General features: G+C 45.5%; 1 protein-coding gene across 1 annotated transcript; it reads right to left on the reverse strand.

The window, feature by feature from the left end:
• Positions 1–692: 692 nt before the first annotated feature.
• LOC149858371 (transmembrane protein 47-like) lies at positions 693–25,891 on the reverse strand. Its single transcript, XM_090060548.1, has 3 exons — positions 25,560–25,891; positions 6,745–6,885; positions 693–4,702 (listed from the first exon to the last, which is right to left on the reverse strand). The coding sequence occupies exons 1-3, from the start codon at positions 25,753–25,755 to the stop codon at positions 4,521–4,523; spliced, it is 519 nt and encodes a 172-aa protein (XP_089916674.1). The 5' UTR covers positions 25,756–25,891; the 3' UTR covers positions 693–4,520.
• Positions 25,892–26,966: the final 1,075 nt, after the last annotated feature.

A 26,966-nucleotide genomic window follows, 5' to 3' on the forward strand; every position in this document is an offset into this window, starting at 1 on the left:
TGAATTTTTCCCCTCACAAGCTTTTTGTTGTATTTCATTCACTGTTACTGTTCCGTTTATCATTCCTGAGTTCTTGTGCAAAGGAATTTGAATGATGGAGGGAAGGGGGGAGGAGATGAGGAGAAGCTTGAAATAGAACTACACCTTTTTCTAAGTAACTTTGCTTCCACATCTGTTTTTGGTGAGTCACACCTACGTTCTCTGGTTTGTCTGCATAGTGCAGCACTGCCTCCAGCAGTTATCAGGCAGGTGTTCACTTTCCACCAAGCACATCTCCTTTATCTTTGTCTGGCAACTTTTGCTTTAGAGTCCAAGCTTTGAAGTTCACACTAGATAAACCACCACTTATTTGGGTCAGGGATGTATTTGGTAGCTGTGATGGTCTGAGACAAAAATAAATGCAAAACTCTAGAACTCCTGGTTCAGAGATATGATACCTTTTATTAGACCAACAAAGAAATCACAAAAATATATGTTTTTGGTTGACATCAACTAATGCATTTCCACTGAGCACAATATATAACAATACTGTGCTAGTTGGCAGCTATTATTGAATCAGTGAGTGATCTGGGAGTCATCCTCCAAAAAGTAACTATCCTTCCCAGGTAGAAAGTTGTATTGGGTATTTTTGTTAATATGGCACCTTTAATCCCAGATGTTAATGTTTATTTAAAAAAAATAATTAGAGGATAGACATTTTAAAATTGCATTTTATTTTTGAAAACACTAGAAAGCCAGTTAATTCTAAAACACAGTTTAAATGATAAAATACCAAGAGTAAAAGGTTATGGAATATATACAATTAAGATCACACACAATTCTGTACCCTAATTCATCACTTTAGCACAAAGCACTTCAGATGGCTAAAACAGATCCATACTTCTAAAACCCTGCACACCATGGTGTGGCCCCAATCTTTTCATTATTGCTAACAACTTTAAGAAGTCTTAAATTTGGGGCTGGTCAGGGTAGATTTATCCTCTTTGTTTGTAAATAATGAAGCCATCTCAAGATTCATGCTGACAAAGACAGCAATAGGAAAAACAGAGTGGAAGGAGCCTTGCTGGCCAAGAGCCCAGGAGCCCACAGTTCAGCAGAGCCAGGCAACTCTTTTCACTGAAAACTACATATTTGGGTCAACTGAACAACTTGCAGATTTGCATTAAAATGATCATAATGTTTCAGCCAAAAAAAGGGAAACAATTCAAGGGAGTCATTTTTGTTTCTTCAAAAATGTTGACCAAAACTGATTCATTTCCAAATAATGTTTAATTTGGAATTTCCATTAATTTAATTTTAAAATAAAACCCCAAAGCCAAATTTTTAAAATGTTTTATATGGAACAAAAGCATATTTTTTTTACATTTGGAGGGGTGGAGTTTGCTTTTTACCTTGACATCTAAACCAGAATAATTTGTTAGGATTGACACAAAATGAATTATCAGTTTTTGATATGGCTCACAAACCAGAAACCCAGTTATTCATAAATCCTTATTCAACAGACTCTTATCTCTTTGAAATACATGCATGTCAAAGCTTGTTCTCTGCCTTTATAAAAAAAGGCAGGTGACATTTGGCTGAAGACTTGTGGGAATGGGAATCACTGACTTTGGGACAGAAGATTTAAGGATGTAGCCAGCAGTTTAGGTAAGGATTTTGTGGTGTGGAGAGGGTAGAGAAGATTAATTTTAGAAGCTGAAATTTTAAGAGTTATGGGGAATAGAATAAGTCAAAATAAATTCACAAGGTTCTTTGTCAGGGTTCCTCTTCCCTCACAGTCTTCTCAACTGGTGCAATACCACAACTGAACAATGCTGAATCCCATTCTTCCATCATTTGTTTCTTTTTTTTTTAGATGATAAGACTCTCAGGTAAAAGGGACTGTTTCTTCCTGCCCTGCTGTAGGGATGCAGTTGCCACAGCAACAAACACTGCCATATATCCTGTGTGTAGTAATGATATTATCCTGTACTTCCTCGCCCCACTTGGCTTCGGTCTCCACTGGTGACTTGCACTGATTTTATAGTACAGATTCTGACTCTGGCCACACAGTGGAGCTGTTACTTTGCTTTATCATAGTGTAGTGTCAAATAACTTGAAACACATTTGTTCCAATTTTGCTCCTTTTTGTACTCATCTTAAGGGGACAAGAGAGTCATACAGAAGTTGATTAAACGTGGACCATGAGGACTAAGAAGCCACAGTAGGAGTGAATTTGGTGAGCATTTATGGGGACCTCCTGAATATACTGTAAGGCATTGATTTATATGGAATGGTTTCTCACATTCCCAAGTGAAAAATTAGTAATGCATCAATGCTGATAGATTAGTTTTTCTAGTAATATTACAGTGGGACTGGGGTTTTCAAGGAACCCTTTAAAACTTTATGAAAACTAGTGAATGCGAGTTCCTATTTACACACACAGGTCCAGATCCTATTATAGATATTAGGCATACAACTGGACTTAAATGCCTAACTGTGGCCCTATCCCACCTGGCTCAGATCTCTGCAAAAATACTGATGTGCCTGTTTTTTTAACACTCCATCATATTAGCCTTAAAATTAAGTCACAAAAAGCAGTGAACAGGAGGAAGACACATCTATCTTGTCATGAATAGTTTTCCAAGGTGGAATAGGATCATACTTAGGGGCTGAATAGGTGGAATAAAATCTGGTTCACAGTAGATAATTGGGCTTTCAGTTAGATGACTGGAAACTACAGGAACCTTTTACCTTGCATGATTTAACTTTGATGTTACATTGCCCATTTAAAAATAGTGTTCTACTTAAACCAAGGGTGTTAAATTCATCCAATCCCATAAACTAGAGGAGCATTCCTGAGCCAGTCTACGGGCTGAACAGAGACAGACAGTCCTGTGGAGTACCCACAGTGTCAGGTCCAGCCTGTCTGCCACAAACAGCATGGTCCAGTCCCCCAAGCCAGCACAAGGTGTGCTCTGCCCATGGCATGCAAACTGAATCCAGTGCTGCAGGCAGCACAGGAGTATGGTCCAGGGCACAGTCCAACATGCTACATGCAGCACGCACTGGGTTAGGGGCTTGCTGTGCCCACATACCCTTATGCTGGCATGAGGCGCATGCTGCCCATGGAGTGCAGGCTGGATCCAGCACTGCACATGACAGATATCCAGGGTGCAGGCTGCATGCACCACCCCAGACCAACCCCCTGTGCAGCTTGCAGCACATGAGGCATGGGGTCCAGCCCACATGCAGCATGCAGGGCTGGCACATAAACCTGCAGGCCAGATCATATGGCTCTGTGGGCTGGATTTGGCCTGCACACTGTATGTTTGATGCCCCTGACGTAAACCATACAAAAACTGTTTGGGACATGGATTGCATGTTAACCAGGAATATTTCAAAAGGAATACTCCACACACATTTTCAGTGCATGCAATGTAAATCCATGGAAACAGCAATTTATAACTGACCTACATTAGCTATAATACAGTAAAAAGCTTAGGTCACACACCCTACATTTCTAGTTGAAGGCACTTTTACAACTCAGCCTTGGTTTATAAATATGGTACAAATTCATGCCCTGCCAATTGCTACTTCCTTATATCAGTGGGGCTGTGGTAACACAGGTTTTGCAGTAACTGTCCTAATTTGGGTGCTTCCACTGGTTTGTGGCAATGCTGTTTAAATTGCCATTACACCAGATTGCAGTTTTCCCTCTGATTTTTTTTTAAGAAAAAAAAGTCCTTTGATCAACATGGACTAAAAAAATTCAGGCTACAAATCTCAAAATTATTTCAGGAATGAACATTTTGCAGGACCCCTTTGCTGCATCTGCTTTACATGTTAGCTCCAAAGAGCTTAATCTGCACTTCATGCCTATTTACATCCCAGACCTTTTCAACTCTGGCCTCTCTTCATACCCCACAGTGACTAGGTCACCCAAGCCATTAAAATCTCTGAAAGAAATGTGTATGCAGGCTGTGGCAGGTTCTTTAATTTATTCTTTTCCACATCAGAACACATTATGCACAGAGAAGACCCCAAAAGGAGATGCAAACTCTGCATGCCTTCATCTAAAAGCTTCCCAAAACCAAATAATTACACTCCCAACTCATGTCTTACAAATAAGTCTTTAAAAGACCCAAATAGTATATTATTTCTAGAGCACCAAGGATGTGAAAATATATCAAAATAAAAACAAAGATGTCCCTCTTAACCAATATAAGCCATGCTCTAAAAGGCAGGACATGCTACTTCCCTGTGTTAAAAAACAAGGGAAATGCATGAGAGACGGAATAGGACTGATGAGCTATATCCCATTTTGTTCCATATTTCCCCAGCCTCTTGATGAGCATCCACTTCCACATCTTCATGTCCACCTCTTTCATTAATTTTGTCTACTTGCTGCCAAGCTTGTGCTTCGATGTCTTGTGGATCCACTAACTCCCTTTCCTACCCTCCTGCCCCTCCCACTCTGGTCCAGTCGATCTAATAGTAGTCCAATGATATGATGTGGCCAGTCACCTCCTCTGCCTGCCTTAGTAATAGGCATCCTCATAAATGTCTGTGCGCAGGCAGTAAAGGATGGCTGCACCCAGCATGAAGATAGCAGATCCCCAGCCCAGGCCATACCCCCAGTTGAATTCGTGGTAGCTCCTCAGCATGCTGCTGTCGATGAATTTGATTGGATAGAGAATCAAAGCGCAGACCTGCAAGACCACTGGGCCAAGGAGAAAATGGGGTGGGGAAAGAGTCATCTGGTTAAAATCGAAAATTAAAAAGCTGTTGTTGAATTGATTGGTCTAGTACACATCCTTCCACCCAGCCTGTTTTTGAGCAAAGTATCATAGCCTACTTTCCTTCAACCATGCGTGGCCACGCGGGCTGCACCAATGTTGTGATCTTCCTCATCACAGTGCCCTGTGAAGCTGTTAGGATGCCAGTATCATAGGTTTCCTCAAAGCTCAACAGCCATTCCTATCAGCTCTGGTCCATTTGTGAGCCTCCTCACGGGGGCAGCCTGCTGATGCCATCTAGGACATGTTCTCTGTCCTGGAACTCCCTGCCAGCGCTTTTCAGTGGACTCTGCACTCAAGCTCTCTTCACTACTTCAGGTAAGCCCCAAATACTTAATCTTCAAAAATTAGAAGAATATGTTTGTTGGTAATCTTGATATCTCCCCTCCCCCTTTCAGACCACCCAGACAAGTACACTAGAGCCATGTTTACAAATCAGTGCTATTTAAAAACCTAGTACAGAACTGTATTGCGTTTGATTTATATAAAGCAGAGGCTAACTGCAGATGTTTTTGGTTTAGCAAAAACTGTCGGAAATTTGGTTGCGCAAAACTAGAACAAGTGGTGGTTGAGATCCTTATCCTAGCTGCTTTTAAAGCCAGTCAAGTTAGTGGCCTAAAAGTGCTCAAGCAAAACCCATTGGAGGGTTTTAAAGAGGTAAGATTTTTAATTTAAGGTAGAGTTCAGAAAAGGATTTAATAGTTTCCTTTCTTCTTCTCTGTGATGTTCATTCATTCCAAGGATGGAACTAAGACTGATCAGTTTTGTATTAGTTCATAATTCATTTCTAGTCATTTCTGTTCACTAGCATGACGTTGGTTTTGGGTTTACAATTCCTCAGGGAATTTGTATTCCAAACAGTTTCCACTGAAAGTGTTATATTGATAGTGTTTTTTTATTCATTCATGTAACACAGAAGTTGGAACCTAAACTAAACTATCACAAAAATGAACTGATTATGCTCTGAAACCTTATAAAACTTTTGTCAAAAGTAAACAAGAATCACCACCTAAAAACATGGCCTTCTAATATTATCTAGCAATATTCCAATATGTTATATATTAAGGTAGCTTTATCATGGCCCAGAGTTTGGTAGGTGAGATTATAAATGGTAGAAAGTGAAGCTGTTCACTGCCTCCTTGGGGAATATGTTAAAGCTAGCTGTTAATAGCTGAATAAGTTTTGGACAGTCCATCACCAAGGATCTTATGGGCAAGGGGAGTATGAGGGCTGTACCTCATGTCTATATATAAAATGGTTACTTCTGCTGGTCTTTAGTGCAGAGATACAGCCCTGACAGACTACAGGTCTCAAGATACTAGGGATTTATATAAAAGTGCTCCATGTACATTTTATAGAGCTATAATTCAAAGCACTTTTTTATAGCACTATAAAGTTACAGCACTCTTAAATATGACAGAAGTACAATGTCTGGTGGAAGTGCCTCTGAGCCTCCCAGGATTTTCCAAGCTAGGAAGCAGGGGGTGCCCCGCAGTTTCCTGGGGCTTCCATACTGGTCAGAAATGTGACTAGTGTACAGAAGTTCTTTAAAGTACTGTAGGTTGCTAAAGTACTGTAAAATACAGCACTTAAAATTTAACACCTCATTTAACAAGGGTTAATTTAAAGCACTATACCCATTTTTTAAATATAAAACCATTCACTTCTGTTAAGTCACAGCAGTATAGTACTTTAAAATGGTGAAAAAGCAACTTCTGTACACACCCTAAGGTTCCCATCCTGAGCCCCTAGGCCGTACTTCTGTATAAAAGAGCATTAGGGTTTAAATCACATTGCACAACTCCATGGATCCTACAAAACTATAGATTCCATTTTGGAATCTTCTGGGGCCAATAAATCTGACATGATTTTAGCGCAGTTGCACAAAACACAACTCAGAAGAGAGTTTATCCCATAAAATAAGAAAAGCATGAATATGTAGTCTATTAATAGAGCAGTGACTTACCTGCAGCAAAGAGGAGAACAGCAACAATTCTGTAATATCGCCTATAGGTCCCCAGGCAGAAGGAGATTAGGGAGACAAGAAATGACAACAAGGTAATGGTAGCTGCTGTCAGGATTAACACCAGAGTAGCTACTTGCCAGTCTAGAAGAGGAAAGAACACAATTGGGAAGGAAAATACTCATCAATGACAAAACATATTCTTGTACCATCAAGGAGCAAGAGCAGACATTCAAATATTGGCACCCATGGCCTGGATTTTCCTCTGATCTTCAGTAAAGCTAATGCCAAACCATTTATAGTGCTTCATATCTTCAAAATGCTGCATCAGCATCACACATTATTCTGCAAAGTGTTAACGTTAAAAAAAAGGGAAAATCTTTGGTGGTAAGGACAAAGAAAAATTACGGAAGGAATCCTTAGCTTGAGACAGCTGGAAGTTTGGACTAGGAAATCTGGTACCAAGTTATCATATTCTTTGCTGAATGGCTGCCGAAACAGTCTTATGAGGAAAGCTGAAGAAAGTCCTTCCTTATTTGTGACTAGGATAAGTTATGAGAAATACTTAGAAAATAATATAAGGATGAAAGGAAACAGTCATCTTAAGATGCCCCTTAGTGCCTTGTTTCTTGGATTTATTTTCCAAAAGGTAGCAGATTGAATTTTATAGCCCAGTTTGAGAACTTGCTTGTTTTTGGGAAAGCCCTCAGAAACCTGAAAGATTCACACAGCAATTTTGTTTTTTGCTGAGAAGGCCATGGATCCAATTTATAACCAGACAGTTCTAACTTCTAATTACTGTACTTCAGTGGCAAAGTCCTTTTTCACCAGCAGTGAGTTTGACCTTCATGTCTGTTTCATCTTAAGCACTTGGTCCCATGTGATTCAAGTTGTACTTTGTGTAGCTTTAATAAGAGATAAAAAGTTTAAAATCCTTGAGACTACACTCATCTAATTTTCCCTATAAAGAAACAATTAAAATAACTTTAAAAATCTTACCTTTAAATAAGTCAAACTAGTGAATGTACCACTCCTAAAAATCACTGCAGAAGGAAAATACAACTTTTTTCAAGGTCAGCCACTAATATCTCTGTAGTTCCACAATGTCTTGCCTGATGGAATCTAGGGAGTTTGCCTTCTTTTTACAATGCTATTAGATCAGGTCCCAGACGCCCCACAGCAATTTGTTACATTTAGAAGAGATGTGTATTGAACCCTCCCAGCCCTTCTGTTCACCACAGTGCTGTCTCTGCTGCCAACATCTGCTGCAGAGAAGGAACTATGAAAGGGCCCCAAACACTCTTGCTGGAGAATTACTGACTTTGCTTTGTTATTTGGGATTTGTTGTTATTTCAGGTGGTGTCAGAGCCAAATGGCCAGATGACAGCACAAAAGGACTTTGGGATGCTGTACTTACCTCTGGTTTGCTTCCCTGATGGAGAGAAGAGGAACCTAAGCTATGTTCTTATATCACAGGGCCAGTCTTCAAACATGTTGGCACCATTCGGTCATTGTACATCTGAATGGAGTGCAGCAGCTTATATTGGGAGCTTATATTGCCCTAGATTTAGGTACACGATTCTGCCTAACACCAGCAAGAATTTTGCACCCATGCAGTCATACGTTCCAGATCTTACTGCTTGTATTCTAGCCAGAGGATGACTGGAAGGGATTTCTCTCATAAGATAGACTATGAGGGTGCATTTACACATGCTCATGAAAGTGCTCCCAAGTGCACATCTACATGTGAGCCCATGTCAGAAGCAGACTGAGCCAGACAGGAGCAGCCCAGTCCAGAACTGCTCCTGCCCTGCTCTCCTCCCCTGCAGCAGCCAGGGAGAGCTCCAAGCTAACCCTGGTGCCAGACTTGGCTGGTAGGGACACAGGGATTAGTCCTGAGCCCTGGGAGAGGGGGGCCAGGAGCTGTCCCGGAGTTGCCAGCCCAGCTGGGACAGCTTTCTCCTTTGCCCTGCAGAGACCTGCAATAGCCAGGCAGCAGTGTAGCCCCCTACAACCTGGGCTGACCCGAGTAGTACAGCCCATTAGTTAATGTGTTGGTTCTCTAGTACCTGTAGGTACAGGTGCACATGTGTAGATGATGATGCTTTACTGCTCGTTAAATTAGACTAATGCTCAGTAAAGGTATGTGCTGCTTCTGTTGGGAGGCTAAGTGCTGCTCCTATTGTTGTCATTACCACCACCACCACTGCTATTGCCACTCAGGCCCCGCAACATCATGGCAGTTACTGCTGCCTTGTGAGATCCCCATGTCATGGCTGCAGTGGGCTCCCTACACACTGGCTACTGCTGCTACCATGCAGATTCCCCAGAAGCTCTCATTCTGGCACACCCTCTGAATCAGCTCCTTTGACTGGTGCCCCACTCAGCCTCCCATAATTATGCCATGGGCCCTAACTATTGGGCTAGAAGGTGAGAGGGCCCTCCTTTTCCTCCACTTCATATGTGGCAGGGCCCATGCCCTGTCTTGTCACAGGGGAACAGAATCCTAAACTGTGCTTAAGTACCAAAAAGTACAGTTACAAAGCTGTGTACATGCCATTTAGGCATGTAAAGTAAAATAGGATTTAGCCCATTAAGTCCTCTCGGGCTTATCTTTTGTTTCCTACATAAACTTAGGAAATAGATAGCACTGTTTTCTTTCATGTCATGATTTTTTCCATTTTAAAGGAAAATTTTGATATCTTCCATGTTGTATAGTGTTCTGGCTTAGCCTGTTTTTTTCCCCAGATCTAGAGATGGACATTCTGCGCCCAAAAGCTTGCCTAACATTTCTCCCAACTATGTAGTTAGTACAGTAAAACATATCATAGAAGAAATCTTGTTTCTCACTTATTCCCTGGACCATCATGTCTACAACAACACTGCTAAATAAATGTCTGCATTTGTAGCTCAGCATGACTCAACTGGTCAAATTTTTAATGAGGTTGTTCAATTGGATAGCACATAATTCCTCCTATGGTGACACTGGTGAGTAATGTTGTTATTCAGTGTTAAAAGGATGTTGCCATCTACTCCGGAGGGGGCTGCATTCTACAGTGGAGAGTGGACATGAATATAGCTAATGATCAGTTCCTAAATTTCTGGATGTTTTGAGTTTAGGATGAAAAAATACTATTGTTTGTAGCATAATTATATACCATGTGGTACTTCTCTTGTCCTAGCTGTGCTACACAGGGGGCATGTCTACACACTGCTGTATGGCAACATTGCTATAGAGCTGCGCTTTAGTACTGCCTTCTGGAAGTACTAACGCACGGCACGGTATGGTATGGGTGGTTACTGTGCCTTGTGAACAGTGCACAGTTGGATTTCACTGCTATGTCACTATAACCAGGGGGTGGTGTGCTGCTATGACGACATAGCTGGCGATTATGTATAGACCCATGTGATTGCTATGTCGCTGTAACGTGCCGTACAGTGAGGTAGCGCATCACTACACCACCATAAGTAGACACGTTCTCAAAGGCATGCAGTTTAAGTAGACTAGTATTATCTCCAGTCTCCAGATTGGGATGTCAGGCACAGAGATTCAGGGACTTGTCAAAGGTCACAGGAAGCCTGTGGCAGAGCTAGGAAATGAACTCAGATCAGAGAGTCAGGGCAGGCCTTGAGCTCCAAGACGAAAAATGATTGGACCTTGGTGGTCTCTCCCCTCCAAAAGCAGTTAGTCGCTCTCTCAAACTTGCTAGTTCTCTTTCCTCAGGCAGGCAACACCCAGGCTGTTCCCACAAAAAGCCCAGCTCTTCTCTTGCTGTCAACACTGTCTAATATCTACATGAGACATTTATAAAGTTCAGAAGTATGTTGTACTTGCATGTATCTTACACATTTGCTCCTCCAATGCTGGTATTCAAAAATCAGGCCAAAAGAAAGTGATTAAATGAAGTGATTATCTGCTTTATTCAGGGCCTTGGATCTAGCTGTCTCCAACATAAACCTTTAAAATGTAGTTCTTCATGTCTGTATCACCAAAGGATGTTACTTTGTAACATGCTGCTGCAACACCACAGTGATGATATCATTCTATCCCTCAGCAAGAACTGATATATTTACAGTCTTGTTTCTCTGCTGGGAACAAGGAACTGGAACCCCGAAGTGAGACAGACTGAAGTCTAGGGATGGGAACAGCTTTTCAAAACCATTTTAGCACCAACACTGTGCCACTCTCCAAAAGACCCCTTGGCCATGATTTAGGACTTAAGCAGAACTCAGGTAGACATTCAAACCATGCCACCTTCCTGCCAGCCATATTAAACTCTTCACCGAGAACTGTGTGAACAGGGATAGAAAACAACTTGCTTCTCCAGAATCCTGAAGTTACTTTACTGTCATGAATACACAAGACATACTATGACAAGCACTGAATTAAAACCAGGCAGGGTGTTGCAACACGGCCTTTTGAATCTTGCCTCTAGATTTATGGGACATTACGGGAGTCAAAGCATAATGCTGTGTGGGTTTGTTTACCAAGCTTTCTGCATGCAATATTGTTGAGAAGAAAGACTAAAGAACGTCTTAGAATGGAAAGGAAAATACAGTTTCCTGTTCTGTTTCCCCTTCCCCCTACTTCCTCCTTCCCTCATTTTCGTCCTGATTTTACAGATGATTGCACAATATACATATACATGTAAAAGAACTCTTTTGTCAACCTGACCAAGTGTCAATACTGGTGGGGTAGAAACATGTGACACTCATGAGCCAGCCTGTACTACCAATCACCAGTATGCCAGGGTGACAACTTCTATTTCAAGACCCTTGCAAGGCTAATTCATTACCGATCCACTTCTTGTGTCACATACACCAGTGTAGGTGGCATGAAATTACCATCTGGATTATGAAACATTAGGTGATCAGCATGGTAGTTTCACGCCCTCTTTGCATGGAGTTCAAGGTGAAGGGCTGTGGTGAATTGAACACTCTCTGTCTTTTATAAGACAGGGAAATGCTCCCAAGAGGAAGAAAAGGCAGACTGGTATAAAAAAGTGCCCAAGGAGAGATGCAGGGGGTTAAATCCTGTGTTGGGAGTTCATTCTAATGTAGGCTGCAGCATGTGTGAAAACACAAACAAGTGAAGCATCTGGAAATGTCAGGCTTTTCACTCACCCTTTGTCATCACAACAAAGGACCTTCCCTGAGCTCCTATTAATTAGAAGTTAATAGCATGACGGATGTCCTAAACTCTCCCAGCCCCATGTTGGCATAAACCAGATGGAGCAGCAGTCCCAGAGGGTGATGGGGTAGGGGGTGGGGTTTCCTTATGTTACTTCAGGAAGCACTAGTGTTTTCTGGAAACTTTGGTGCACAGCAGGGAGAGGCTGAAGAGCCTACTATTGCATCATTTACATAAACCAGACTCCTCCACAGCTCGGTATAGGCCTATTTGGCCCTTTGCCGGCTGCCTGCAGCAGACTGCTTCCGTTGTGAAGAGCCTTCTGTTGACCTGCCCCAAAGTAGCTCATAGCCCCTCCCTGACTTTTTACAAACATGAGGACAAAGTTGCTTATGTCTCTGGGGGTTTGTGGCACGAACAGTCTGTAGGGGACCCTGTTCCCAACATAAGACATTACACTGAGTTTCAGATAATCCAAGTTCAGTCCCTGAGGACTATAGGAAATTTTTCTGGTACAGTTTCAGCATGATTTGGATGACCCTTTTATAACACTAAAAGCCCTCAGATAGATATAATTACACAGGCAGAGCAGTCCATGGGCTGGTACATATTCCTTTATTCAGGAAACTAATATAAATTTGAACTATGCCAGAAAAACAGTACATACTCTATCAACACTAAGAAGGTGTGCCAGTGTAGTTATCCTGGCAAGCCTTTTCTTTTTCTATAGAATGAAGCTTAATGGCTCTATTTGTGCCCACTCAAGACTGAGGAGCTGTGCATGAGTTTGTGATGTGCATTGATGACGTTTGTGCCAGCATTAGGCATTTTCAATCATTAGGCATTTTCATCATGAAGCATGAGGCAGTGGCTTATGCACTAAATCCACAGTACTCTGCGCTTTAGTCAGAATAATTCCAGGTAGGAATGTGGCAGATTCAGAAGAACTGGGAATGGTTTAATGCTGATGCAGGCAATCCTGAGTCTCAGTTTAGCAGCAGCTCAAGTGCCTGACTGTCTTACCCTAGGCAGAAATAACACCATTTCTATTTTTAAATCTCTCCCAGAGTCCTTTTGCTTCTCTAATAAAGTCTCTCAGTTCTACAGAGATTAAGGATAAGCAGAAAGCCATTAGAGAGCATTAGTTATAAACTACAAATTGGCTTTTTCACATACAACTCTGCCTGCTCTCCCTGGGGGCGCTTATACACATAACGCCATTACCATGTACACATGATGAAAATGTCACTTTGTGTGGCTTAATGGCATCACGCTGTACATGAGCAAGTGTTTTGGGGGTTTTAAATGAGTTTGCATCATTGCAAACTAAACTACATCCCTCTCATGTAGTTTAGGTTGCAATGTTGCAAATTGCAACAATGCAGATGTCAGCTCACCCCCCAGCTACATGAGAGGTGGGCAGGCTCCGTAGAAAAAAAGAATTGGGCCCCTTGCCACTTTTGCCTTCAGCAGGCTCCTGGGGCCAACAGGGAGCCTGGGGCTGCCTGGGAACAGACTGGCTTGCCCCTGAAGCAGTGCGGGAATGCAGCAGGAAGGCAACTGTGTTTGCTGGCAGTGGGGACCGTGCATGGGGCACTGGAAGCCCAGGCAGGCTGCTAGCTGGCTGGGTGCTGCCCCAGCTCAGAGGGACCCAATCAAACACTTCCCTGAGCCTGCCTGGGCTTCCAGTGCCCTGTGCACCGCCTCCACCACCTTCTCCACCCACCAGCAAACCCAGCCAGCCTCCTGCCACCTTCCTGCACTGCCCCAGGAGCAAGCCAGCCCATTGCCAGGTGGCCCCAGGAACCTGCTTAAGGCAGAAGCGGTGAAGGCCAATTTTTTTTTCCTTTTTTTTTGGTGGAGCCCTGCCCACCTCTCTTGCAGCCAGGGGGCAAGCTGCCAGTGGGTTGAGTGGCCTCTGAGCTGCAGGGGGCCCCTGATCCTTCCTTCCAATGTGGCAGTGCCCCCAAGGGTCCCCTGAGCTGGCTGCTAGTGAGCTGGGTGCTGCCCCAGCTCAGAGGCAGCAGTTGGCCTGATCCAACTCTTGTCTGAGCCTGCCTGCTGGAAGCCCCCCAGATGCTGCTCCGCAGGCAGGTTCAGAGAACAATTGGATCAGGCCAACTGCTGCCTCTGAGCTGGGGCAGCACGCAGCCCACTAATAGCCCACCTGGGGATCCCAGGGGGTGCCGACACCACAGAGAGAAGGGCTGGTTCTCCCCCATGGAAGTCAGAAGCCACTCAGCCTGCTGGCAGCTTGCCCCCCAGCCACGAGCAGCCTCTAGCTCAAAAAAAAAAAAAAGAAAAAAGGATCAGGCCTCTCGGAAAATTTTAAATTTCAATTAAAAACCCACCATTTAAACGTAGGGGTCAGAGAATAAAACTCTGAGGACTAAACTGCTGTCATGTTTACAAGCACTTACAATTGGAAATCTGGGTGAGGGGGATCCCCTACCCTCCATCAATGCTGACCTCGTGAAGGAACACCTTGAGAAGCTGGATACCTTCAAGTCAGCTGGCCCTGACAACCTGCACCCCAGGGTACTCAAGGAGCTGGCGAGCGTCATAGCCCAGCCCCTGGCATGGATCTTTGAAAACTCCTGGCGCTCTGGTGTAGTGCCCGAAGACTGGAAGAAGGCCAATGTGGTGCCGATCTTCAAGAAAGGGAGGAGAGTGGATCCGGCTAACTACAGGCCCATTAGCCTGACTTCTATCCTGGGGAAGATCTTAGAAAAGTTTATTAAGGAGGCCATCCTTGAGGGACTGGCCCAGGCTAACATTCTAAGGGACAGCCAGCACGGGCTTGTTGTGGGTAGGTCTTGTTTGACCAATCTCATTTCCTTCTATGACCAGGTGACCTATCACCTGGACAAGGGAGAAGAGATTGATGTCATATATCTTGACTTCAAAAAAGCTTTTGATCTGGTATCCCATGATCACCTCTTGGCCAAACTGGCCAGTTGTGGCCTTGGCTCCACCACGATCCGCTGGCTGGGAAATTGGCTTCGTGGTCGGACCCAGAGGGTTGTGATTGATGGCAGTCACTCATCGTGGTGCCCTGTGACCAGTGGGGTCCCTCAAGGCTCTGTCCTGGGACCCATACTGTTCAACATCTTCATTAACGATGTGGACATTGGAGTCAGGAGTGGACTGGCCAAGTTCGCCGATGACACCAAACTTTGGGGCAAAGCATCCACGCCAGAAGATAGGCGGGTGATCCAGGCTGACCTGGACAAGCTCAGCAAATGGGCAGACGAGAACCTCGTGGTGTTTAACACCGAAAAATGCAAGGTTCTCCACCTTGGAAGGAAAAACCTGCAGCACCCTTATAGGCTCGGCAGTGCTACATTGGTTAGCACTACAGAAGAAAAGGACTTGGGGGTCATCATTGACCACAAGATGAACATGAGCCTGCAATGCGATGCTGCGGCTAGTAAAGTGACCAAAATGCTGGCGTGCATCCATAGATGCTTCTCGAGCAAATCCCGGAACGTCATTCTCCCCTTGTACTCGGCCTTAGTGAGGCCGCAGCTGGAGTACTGCGTCCAGTTTTGGGCTCCACAATTCAAAAAGGATGTGGAGAAGCTTGAGAGAGTCCAGAGGAGAGCCATGCGCATGATCAGAGGTCAGGAAAACAGATCTTATGATGACAGGCTGAGAGCCATGGGACTCTTTAGCCTGGAAAAGCGCAGGGATGACGAGGTCGAACGGTCACAAACTCCTGCAAGACCGTTTCAGGCTGGACATAAGGAAGAATTTCTTTACTGTCCGAGCCCCGAAGGTCTGGAACAGTCTGCCAGCGGAGGTGGTTCAAGCGCCTACATTGAACACCTTCAAGAGTAAAATGGATGCTTATCTTGCTGGGATCCTATGACCACGCTGACTTCCTGCCCTTTGGGCAGGGGGCTGGACTCGATGATCTCCCGAGGTCCCTTCTAGCCCTAATGTCTATGAAATCTATGAAATCTAAACCCCCTCAGCCCTAACTCAGGCTCATTGGTATTTCAGCTTTAGGTCCCACTCAGCTCCATTAATGTGCCAGAGCACTCCTTGCTATTCCAGTACCTATAACAATCTGTATCATTTAGCTATGGCTCACACATTAGCACAAATGGAAGCAGTTCAACTGTGGGAATTGTGATGTGTTTACAGGGGAAAGAGGGTAACCAGAGAGGACTGGCTCCACTTTGGAGTTGGCTCGCTGTCCCACCACAACCCCCCAGAAACTTTGGAAATTCCTTTGGAGAGTCTTAGGCAAACTGGCCATGGGAAGGCAACAACCATCAGTCCTGTGACCTCAATGCCCCAAAGAACACAAGCCTAATTTTGTGCCCTTAGCAACTGACTAAGTGAACCAGGGAGAAGTAGGGGAGATGAATTACATTTATTTAGTAGATAAGGTTGCAGTGACTCCTTTGCTAGAATAAGTAGTAAGTACATGCTGCTTTAACAATTGGAAGCTAGGCAGCCATCTGGGGTGCCTTTACTGCCCTGGGCTCTTGGCTTAAGGGTTACTCCATTCCCCTCCTCCAGCCACCATCTACACATAAAAAATCAACTTGAGTTTGACAATGCTTTTGATCCAGCCTAGCTGGATCATCTAGGGCTGCAGGTTAAACCCAGGAGGTTTTACCCTTAGGTTGGTAGGCTGCTAGCTTTGCAGCGAGAACCACTGACTGTTAGTTGTTCCCCAGTGCCTTTCCAAAATCCCCCTGGGTACCCAGAAAGACAGATAAGTTTTTGTACAAGTCACTGTAAGATAATTACAGCTGCTCAGCTTACTGCAATACAGAGAACCATGGGCTAGGCCCCAGAAGTGCAAGCCATATCTGGGTGAACACAGCACCAGATAATACATGCTAACTTTGCAACATGGCTGCTGATATTTGGGCTAATCTAACTCAGGTTCCCAGATCTGGGTGCCAGTCAGCCAAGTTACCTCAGCAATGAAGACATCCCATTAGGATAGCGTTGGCAACACATCAAGAGTGCCAGGGCAAAATTACCCAGTCGGCCTGAGGTGGGCTGGCCCTTCTGACCTGGCTGCTGTTAGCTTCATCCTGCTGCCTGGCCACCATGTGAACAAAGCCCCCAGCCACTGAAATGCTGCCAAAGCCCCAGCTGTACAAGCTGCACAGAATGACTCTATGGGTTGGATCTTGCCTGTGAGCCACAGGTTGCTGACCCCTGCCTTGGGACGGCAGGATGAGAATGACCAGTGGCAATGAAGAACACCCACAATGAAACTGGCAGGGTGGAATGAACATCAATGCACGCTAGTACTTATTATCAAGCAAGGAAATACACAAGAAAGGGAACGCTTCAGAAAAGTCATATGTCTGTGTTACCTGCAATGGCAGTTCTGTCACACCTTTATAAAGACAGGGGTGACAAACCTGTTCCATCTGGAAGGAAAGCAGCACAGCTCTGATGAGAAAGGGGAAAACACATTTCTGAAATAGTCCTCATAAACAGAGAGGTGGAAAAAGGCCAATGAGCAGAAAGGGACTGGGCATGGACTCAGCTGCACAGACCAGGAGTCCTCCCACAGAATCCCCCAGGGAAACAGTTTCTGCTTCCCAGTGGGTGTCATTGATCTAATTTTTCCATTAATCTTAATAGATGTCAAAGATCCTACCAGGGAATTGACAGACTAGGAGGGTGTGGGGCAGGGGGATGGGGAATGCAAGAAATGTCTCCACTTAATGAGGAACAGATTTGAGATGGGATAGGTAGTTGTATAACACAGTTGCATAACAAATGTCATGTGCAAGAGAAGCGATGGGGGCGTGCCTTGACAGAGAGCTACACAAAGCTCTGAAACTGTGCCATTCAGGGGGCCACATATATACATGGCCTTCTACTGATGGCTTATATCAGCTGTCAGTAGAAACTGCACAGAGAATGGAAAGAGATGGGTTTCTATTGCCTTTGATCCAGAAATGTGAAAGTCTGTTGCAGAGGAAAGGCAGCATCACAACTTTGAGTAAACTTTGAGTAAACTGAGACACAGAAAGGAAGGGACTTGTCGCATACAGCCACAGCAGAACTGTCAACAGAATCAGACCTCTGGATTCCCAGTAGAATACACTATTTGTGGGCCCAGCCACAGAGCATACTCACTACTGTATGAAAAAGAGAAAACTCCAGGTGTAAGACCTGGTAGGGGCAATAGTACGAGCAATCAAAGAGCAAGGTGGAAGCTGTAGAGGTAGAGTGGAGAAGTTAATTCCCCCAGTAATACTCAGATGTACAGCTGCATTCACCATCTCAAATTCCACAAATATTTGAAAGGCAGTCAACTGTTTCTCTAAAAAGTATGCTCCTGTTCAAGCAAAAGTTGATCCAAGGAAGTCCTACAGTCTGTATTGCACAGGAGGGCAGACAAGATGATTGCCATGCTCCCTTCTGGCCTCATAATCCTCAATCTATACTTTGCATTTGTTTAAGAGTATAGGTACAACAATTTGCTTCTGCTTCAAATCAAACACCTGGGCCATATTCCACTTGTATTTCTCAGAGGGCAAGTTTTAATGAATTTTTGGCACAGGATCCAACTATATCAGCCAACAAACCAGACTGTTCCATCTCCAGAGTTGCCAAAACCAGTTAAAGGAACTGTGAGTCAGTGACCAGCTGAAACACACTCCCAACGGTACCCTGGAATGACAGGTCCTAACAGAATCACCATTAAGAGAATCAGCTGCTCTCTTCAGCTGTCCATAATGCCTGAATAAAAGCTGCTATAATAATCATACTGTCATAGAAAATTAGCATTAGAAGGGACCTCAGGAGGTCATCTAGTCCAACACCCTGCTCAAAGCAAGACTAACTCCAATTAGATTCTTCTAGCCAGGAGTTTGTCAACACGGGCCTCAAAAACCTCAAAGGATGGAGATTTCACTGCCTCTTTAGGTAACCTGTTCCAGTGCTTCACCACCCTCCTAGTAAGAAAGTTGTTCTTAATATCCAACATAAACCTTCCTTGCTGCAATTTGAGACCATTTCTCCTTGTTCTGTCATCTGCCACCACTGAGAACAGTCTAGCTCCATCCGCTTTGGAACCACCTTTCAGGTAGTTAAAAGCTGCTATCAAATACCCCCTCAGTCTTCTCTTCTGCAGACTAAATAGGCCTAGTTCCCTCAGCCTCTCCTCAGAAGTAATTTGCCCCATCCCCCAAACCATTTTAATTGACCTCCACTGGACTCTCTCCAACTTATCCACATCCTTTCTGTAGTGGGAGGCCCAAAACTGGACACAATACCCCAGATGTGGCCTCACCATTGCAGAAGAGAGGTGAATAATTACTTCCCTCCATCTGCTGGCAATGCTCCTTCTAATGCAGCCCAGTATTCTGTTAGCCTTCTTGGCAACAAGGACACACTGTTGACTCATATCCAGTTTATTGTCCACTGTAACCCCCAGGTCCTTTTCTGCAGAACTGCTGCTTAGTCAGTTGGTCCCAAGCCTGTAGCAGTGCATGGGATTCTTCTGTCCTAAGTACAGGACTTCGCACTTGTCCTTGTTGAACCTCGTAACATTTCTATTGGCCTAATCCTCCAATTCGTCTAGGTCATTCTGAATCCTAGCCACTCTGGTACACTTTGTGCCACTGCTACTTGTCCCCAGGAAACATCTGTGCCATGCACGCCTTGGCATGCAAAAGGTTACCCCAGGTGAGGTAGAGGAGGTTGGGACCTATTAGGTATGTCTCGTGAAGGAACCTAATGCTTGAAAACCAAGGACTGTTACATCTCAAATCAGAGTGCCAACACTAATTAGGTAGAGAACCAGATGTTAGGCAGTTCCCAATGACACTACATTATTTAAGCTAGACCATAAACATTACATACAATTAAATTCCTCCTACTCTTTTGAGCACCTCTGAGGAGTCTTTCATAGCTAGCTACAAGTGACATTGATCTCAGCTTCAGATCCCACCCAGAAAGCAGTTGCCACTGGCTTAGAACAGACTGGAAACTTCCACAAAATTCCAGCTTCCAAGGTGTTTTCAGGAGCACTTGTTTGCATTGCAAAAGGGACTGTACCAAGGATGTGTAAAAGCTGGCAAAAATGTAGAAGAGAAGCATAAAAGGCATTCAAGGGCTGAAGAAAATGCCTTACACTGAGAAAATCTGAGCTTAGTCAAAAACAATCCAGAAGTGACTTGATTACAGTAGCTAAGTACCTGTTCAGGGAGAAAATGCCAGATACCAAAAGGCATGTTTTAACCTAGTGGAGAAAAGTACAGCCAGAACCAATGTCTGAAAAATTAAGACAAATTCAAATAAGACACAAAGCTTTAAGACAAATTCAAATAAGACACAAAGCTTTAAAAGTGATGACAATTAACCATCAGGAAAAATACCAAAGGAAATAGCAGATTCTGTATCCCTTGACATCTTCCAATCTGGACAGGATGCTTTTCTGGAATAGACACTTTAGTCACAGACAATCCCTACAAAAACTGGATGAAATGTAACAGTCTGCAAAATACAGGTCAGATTAGATGATTGAATGGTCCATTCTTACATTAGACTTTGAATGTATTATGGATGTGAAAGCAAAACACTTCTATGAAAGGGAAGTGAATTAGAATATAATGAAGTTTTATCTAGTCACCAGTCTTAATTCAACACTGGGGGCATCTACAGAAGATGCTTTACTGTGCAGAAGCATAGTTTACTGTGCAGTAAGCATGTTTGTCTACATGCACACACACAACAAGCCTTGGTAATCGTGACTAAATTTGCTACCTGCAAATACAAGTAGCAAATTTATTTGTGATTACTGAATGTGCAGTAGCAATTGGGTAGACACCTGGGTCAGCCAGCCACCAGGAGGTAGGAGATTGCTTTCTGCCCCAGGGAGCTGCCTGCTGCTTGGGCAGTCTTCACCACCTGACCCACTATGTCCCTATGCTCCTGAAGGAGCAAGGAGCTCCAAGACCCCGGCTCCAAGACTGCAATTGGAGTGTGGGGGCTGGGAGATCCTTATATCCCAGAGCCAGCTCCAGGGTCACAGGGCACAGGCTGGGAGATCCTTATCTCCCAGGGTTGACCACACAATAGGTGGAGCTGGAGCACTGGGAGATAAAGATCTCTCAGTGCTGGCCCCATAGTCATAGTCGTGGAGCTGCTGCTGGGAGCTCCCTGCTGGTGGGGGCTGGAGAGCCTGTTCCCTGCCCAGCTCCATGATCAAGGAGCTGGGTAGGGAACAGGCTGGGTGTTTCCTACTCAGCCTATCCCCCACCCAACTCCATGCTCATGGAGCTGAGCAGGGAACAGGCTCCCCAACCTGTTTCCCACCCAGCTCTACCCTCATGGAGCTGGGTGGGGAAAAGGCTCCCCAGCCTCTGCCCCATGATTGTGAAGTTGGGGCTGGGAACTGTCCTGGTAAGGGGCAGGTCCCAGCCCTGTACAGCAATCAGGTAATCGGGCTTGGAAAGAGATGCAGGGGTGGGGTAGGTCCCAGCTCCCTGCCCTGATCCACCAGTGGGGCACTAGAAGCGAGCTAGCTGCTAGCCACCCCAGCAGTAGATCAGGAAAGGAGCTCCCTGCTACTAGGGCAGGGGACATTGTCCCCACCCTGGGAGCAGGCAGCCTCCCAGGGTCAGGGTGCAACATCACAGCCTAGGACCACGAGACAGCTATGTCCTGGCCTAGTGCTCCCTGCCAGCACCTTGGCTAGCAGCAGGGGCCCATTGCAGGGCCACAGGAAGTGGTAACAGTTTGCTGCCATTAGCAGCAAATCTGCTCCCACTTCCCTGCACATGCAAATGCCTGCCCAGGAGCATTTACGCATGAGTAAACTGCTTCCAGATCTAATGCACATGTAGACATACCCACACAAGAGCAAAGAAGTTGAGAATGAGATCAGTAAACATGGGCCTGTTAAAATCAGAAAGCAGCTATATGGCAGAGGACTAGATTAGAGATTGAGGTAGCAGCATGCAGCTCCTAGATTAGTTACTCTGAATGCCTGGTTCTGAAATGGGTCTCCTGATCCCAAATAGGACAATAGTGTCTGTGAGGAGCTGCAGCCCCTTTGCTTTGTGTGAGACTGATGCAGGTGGTTGGCTGCAGGGCTGGGTGTAAATCACAAGTTCAGAAGAGTCAGCATAATGAATACCACATATCTGCTCCCCTTCCCTTGCCAGCATAGCCCTCCTTCCACTACTACAGACAAATAAACACACTTTCCTCCATCCCTTCCCCACTTTAGCTCCTTACCCCCACTCTCCCCCACCAGAGATTTTCTGGTTGAGTTGCAGTTAACAAAGAACAAGAGAAAAGAGGTTTACAGTGTAAGCCTTGCCCCCTCCTGCCTCCCATTTTCACTGCCCCATTACCACAACTCCTGGCCTATTATTCCTGCTTGTCTTTCCAAGAAAAGAGACCCCAGAGCGGGGAGTTTAGAAACCTCTTGTTCTTCATCTCCTTACAGCTAGGCAGCCTTTAAGCCAGCAAAACAGGGATTTGACCGTGCAAGGTGAATTGGTCCCAAAGTGACTTGCAGGCATTCCCACCTATCCTTCTTCCCCCATGTCACTACATCCTAAAGACACTGAATCAAACAGAAATATTTTTCATCTGGGTTTCTTCCTGCTCACTACTCTAATTCTCATGAGAGCTGGACATTTGCTAATGAGGTCAACATGAACCAAGTCTAGTTGTGATAGATGGTGCAAGCAGGCAGCTAGTATGTGTCACACAGAAGGTGACATACCAGTGCCTAGAAATGCATTTCTTTCTCCCCTCCCTTGTGTTCCTTAGACCATCTCCATCAGCACTGGGCCAACTAGCCAGTGTGGGGCATGTGGTGGGGTCTCAGCCTGAGCTCAGAGGTCACTCTCCACTAGCCGCTTGCAAGAGAAGGTCAGTTATATCCATATACCCCATTGCAGGTTACAGTGAAATTCAGTTATTTAACCTTCTCCATGAAACAAGCTAAAATATCATAATAGCCCCATTGGCCATAAAATCTATAAGGTGAAACCTTCTGAACAAGGCGGGGTTTTGGGTTCTGGTTTGGGTGCTATTATAGACCCCCGTTTTATTTTGTGAACACTTGGAATATATATTGCAATATATACAAGGGAGAACTATGGTCTACCTAGTCCAGTGCCTCATGCGACAATAGTCAATGCCTGTTTCTTTATAGGAAGGCACAGAAACATTTGTTATACCGTAAGAGTCGTTTCTTTCACCTCCAACTGTTCTGCTTATTCCCTGAAGCATAAGACTTGAGAGTCTGTCATTTTATTCTAGTTAGCATCACCACAGCAGGCTCCATTCTTATATGGGGCTTGACACACTGCTAAGGGAGGTCTGTGCGTTAAGAGTGTAATCACTTATGCCTGTCCAAGGCAGATATAAAACACTGTCAGATCAGATCTTGCCACTCACCCCACCACTGATGTCAGACCATTTTTGCACAAGTGAGAGGCAAATGGACAGGTGGGCCCATCATGCTCAAAAAGGGATATTTTCAGAATAGTTAAATTTGTAAAAACTGTGAGAGGAGAGCTTTCTGCCATGAGATGGATTTCTCACAGTATAACCAGAAGAACAGAAATCTTTTTTTCTCTATCGTTATTTTGTATCTCATTTTCTTCAAAGGAAACTATGAGCCAGTTTTCTCTGTTTTTCTATGTTTTACACAGCTACAATAAGAGAGGGGAAAACACTTGTTTTTAAGTAAATCGGAAAAAAAAAATCTCAAGTTGGTAGAAGACGCAGAAGCTAAAACTACATTTACCTTGGGACAAATATAAAAACCTTATTTCAAGTTTGGGTCTCCCCTTTGAAGCTTGCTGAATCAATAACTCTCAAAAATCCCACAGCAAAAAGCAGCAAGTTGAATCAAAGCTTTCTAGCCCATAAGGTCAACACTTTCCTGGGCTCTTCTAACTTCAGCTATTTCCATTCTTGAATCAATGTCCTGAATGGACTTTCCATTTGAGAGAGAGATGGGAAATACTGAGCTGTATGTGGGAAGGAGAATGTGCATTGTTATAGTGCAAAGTACAGGGTGGGCCAATATCATTGTAACAAATTCTGCTGGTCCCATTTACCATGTTTCTCCTTTGATCCAATGGCAGCCTTGGGTCTGGAAACCAAAGTTACCAAAGCTTCTTTGTGAAGCCCATATGCTGTTCTTCCCTGCATCTGATGCCATATCCCTAGACAGTCTAGTGTTAAGTCCAGGGTTAACAAAGCTTTGTGTGTTTATCGTGATGCCATACATGGAAGCTCCAGCTAGCTACAAAGCACCTATAAGGTCTCTCTCCTCTGAACAAATGTAGCTATCCTGCCTGTGCAGTGGGGTGAATAGGAAAGGACAAAGCATGCTCAGCTTTTCCAACCGGTAAGCAGATTCCCATTACTCCCATTATTCCCACTGCTGCCTGATTTCAATTACTAATTCAAGCCAGGCAGCAATTCTTCAATTGGGCCACACCTCCTCATTTAGTGATACCAAACCTCTCTCATACAGCACTTCTCATCTGTAGCTCACAACGCTTTACAAGAGCAGGTTGAGATCATTGTCACCATTTTCTGGATGGGGAATGGAGGTGCAGAGACTTGCTAAGACTACAGCAGGTCAGCAGCAGATCTAGGAAAAGAGCTCTGTTCTCCTGAGTAACAGTCTGGTGTTCTGTACATTAGTCAATACTACAACTTAGCTAAGTGAAGAGTTTTGATGTCTACTCCTGGATCACTCCCCTTTGAGCATCCCATCCCCTGAGGAATCCACTTTCTTTAATCTGCCTTGCTATGTTCTTCCTCTGTGGGCCTGAGAGCAGGAAGGGTTTCTTGGAAAGGCACTCCCCTTGCAGACAAGTAATGACCATCCTGCCCCTGTTGCTCTCACTCCAATAGTCCCTTTTAGGAAACGCATACATGCCCCACTCTCCCTCCATGCAGGAGCCAAGAGATGCAGCCTCCAGCCCAGCCCTGTGCTACCACACATCCTAAGATTCATGTCTGCGGTAGCAGCAGCCAGAGGGATCCCTAAGGCAGGAAGTTTCCAAAGATAAGGCAAGAGGCTCTTAGTTCCCAGCTGCACAACCCATGGCAAAGCAGGCAAGTCTCAATATGTAAACAGACATCACCTAAAAATCACTTTCACTCTGGTGTACCAATAGAGCACCAGCTCATGGCATATTACAGATGAGTGGTCACAGTGCCACCCTGCCAGGTTCATAGTGCTTTCCACTGTATGCCCAGACCAGACAGTCCATTCAATGCCACTCTGAAGCCCACTTCCAGTCAGCTCGGTCTGTTAGGTCTGGAGGCACCATGTCCTGAGCTGCGCTGTTCACAGTGGAATAGGCAACCAGTCAAAATCACACAGGTCTCAAACAGGCCCCTGTGCCCAGACTCCAATGCCTTCAATGTAATGTAGCCGCCTAAATGGGACGGGTCACGATGCGCAATGACCCACGTTCTCCCCCCGGTAGTTCCACCGGGAGAACGTTGTTCTGTGCTGGCACTGAGTGCCAAACGCTTCTGCCAGCAGTTAAAGGATTACTGGGATCAGGGGCTTGGTCAGGACCCCCAGTGCCACCCAGCCCAGCCCTGGAAGACATGGACCAGTCAGGGCTCTATGTGGTACTGCTCAGCGGCCAGGAAACCCTCTGCAGCTGCCCCCCAGAGGCTGAAAGCCCCGGGACCCTGCTCCTACCTGTCTTTAAGGTGGACAGACAGTGCCACACATCCGTGGACTGTCTGCAGGCCTCCCACAGGGACAGCGAGTAGTGCTCGGAAGTGACCCAGGCGGGACTCAGCAGGGCCACCACGTCCAAGGCGAGGGCGATGAAAACGCAGAACAAGGCAATGAGTTTGAAGGGACGGAAGACGTAGACCTCGTCCGTGGACATCCTTGCAGGTGACAGGCGGACGCCGGGCTGCCTCCGGCGGGCTCGGAGGCTGGGGACACGGAGCAAAGTTTGCAGAGCTGCGCGCGAGGCGCACAAGCACCCCCGCCCCGCCCCGAGCGGCGGCAGGGGCGGGGCGCCGAGCTCCGCTCCGTTCGGGCGCGGTCACGCCAGGGCCCCTCGGGGTCCTAAAGGCACCTGGATTCCGAGGAGCCTCAGGCTGCTGAAACGCGCCAGAGATTCGCGGCTTAGTTTTCTGTCTGCCTCTCCACTTGTTTCTAGTTCCGCACACGGACACATCCCGCAACCAGCCTCCAGCCTGGCAGCCAGCGCTTCCCGATCACAATAAAATCTTAGGGGAGAAGAGGGCAAAATAGTTCCCTGCTAATGTGTGAGACGTGATTTTTCATTTCTACCTAGAAGAACTTTTACAATCTTTGCAATCGCCTATGCCTGATGAAGGATGCCTGTGCCCGAAAGCGTGTGTGCGCGCGCGCGCGCGTGTTTGCAAATATCTACTCGATCTGTTAAAAGATATCTCCTCTGCCACGAGTTTTGATTCCTTTTGCCTATAGACCAATACGGCTACAATCTGGATCCCCGTTAATGTTGCAGGCACTTTGCTGTTAGAGAGGGGAGGCTCAGGCTGGGATTTCCCAGAAGGGTTGCAACTGAAATGTGACCAGTGTTTCCAGACTGCTCTGCTCTACATGCCCAGATTTGCAAGAACACTGCCTCAGCAGCTGATTACGATCACGTGGCACATGTGGTGCTGAGCTCTACAAAATCTGGTCAGAGGAAGTTTAGTCAGGGCCCTTCCAATATCTGACCCGAGGTATTCCAGCCCTCAGGTCCGATCGCTAGAGTCGGAGCCAGCTGACCTGGTTTCTGGCTCCATTTGTTTCCCTGGACCCTGCATGGTGGGAGTGAGAACTTTGCTCCTGTTGGGGTGAGCTGGGTCAGAAAGGCTCCAGGAGAACCTGGCGGGTGCCGGTGCTGGTCTAACAAGATCGGTCTCCCGAGCTCCCCATGGAACCAGGCAGGAGTGCCCTTTCCTTCCCATCCATGCTGCAGCACCAGCAGAGGATTGTCTTGTCAGCAACAGCAAATACCCAAGTCACTTGAGTCCAGGAGCTGGAGGATTGCCATGTGGGGTGCTCCACAGTTGGTAGCTGCCACCCTTCTTGGTCCTGCTCCCCATCTTACTTCCTTCT

The sequence above is a fragment of the Crocodylus siamensis genome, chromosome 8, assembly GCF_052110815.1.
Source record: "Crocodylus siamensis isolate JL-2025a chromosome 8, ASM5211081v1, whole genome shotgun sequence".
Classification (NCBI taxonomy): Eukaryota; Metazoa; Chordata; order Crocodylia; family Crocodylidae; genus Crocodylus; species Crocodylus siamensis.

Excerpts from the sequence above, each read along its gene's own strand:
- LOC149858371 (XM_090060548.1), bottom strand. The coding sequence starts at position 25,755 with ATGTCCACGGACGAGGTCTACGTCTTCCGTCCCTTCAAACTCATTGCC. Across the intron at positions 6,886-25,559 it reads TCTGTCCACCTTAAAGACAG|ACTGGCAAGTAGCTACTCTG; the intron begins GTAGGAGCAGGG and ends TTCCTCTTCTAG. Across the intron at positions 4,703-6,744 it reads TGTTCTCCTCTTTGCTGCAG|TGGTCTTGCAGGTCTGCGCT; the intron begins GTAAGTCACTGC and ends TCCTTGGCCCAG.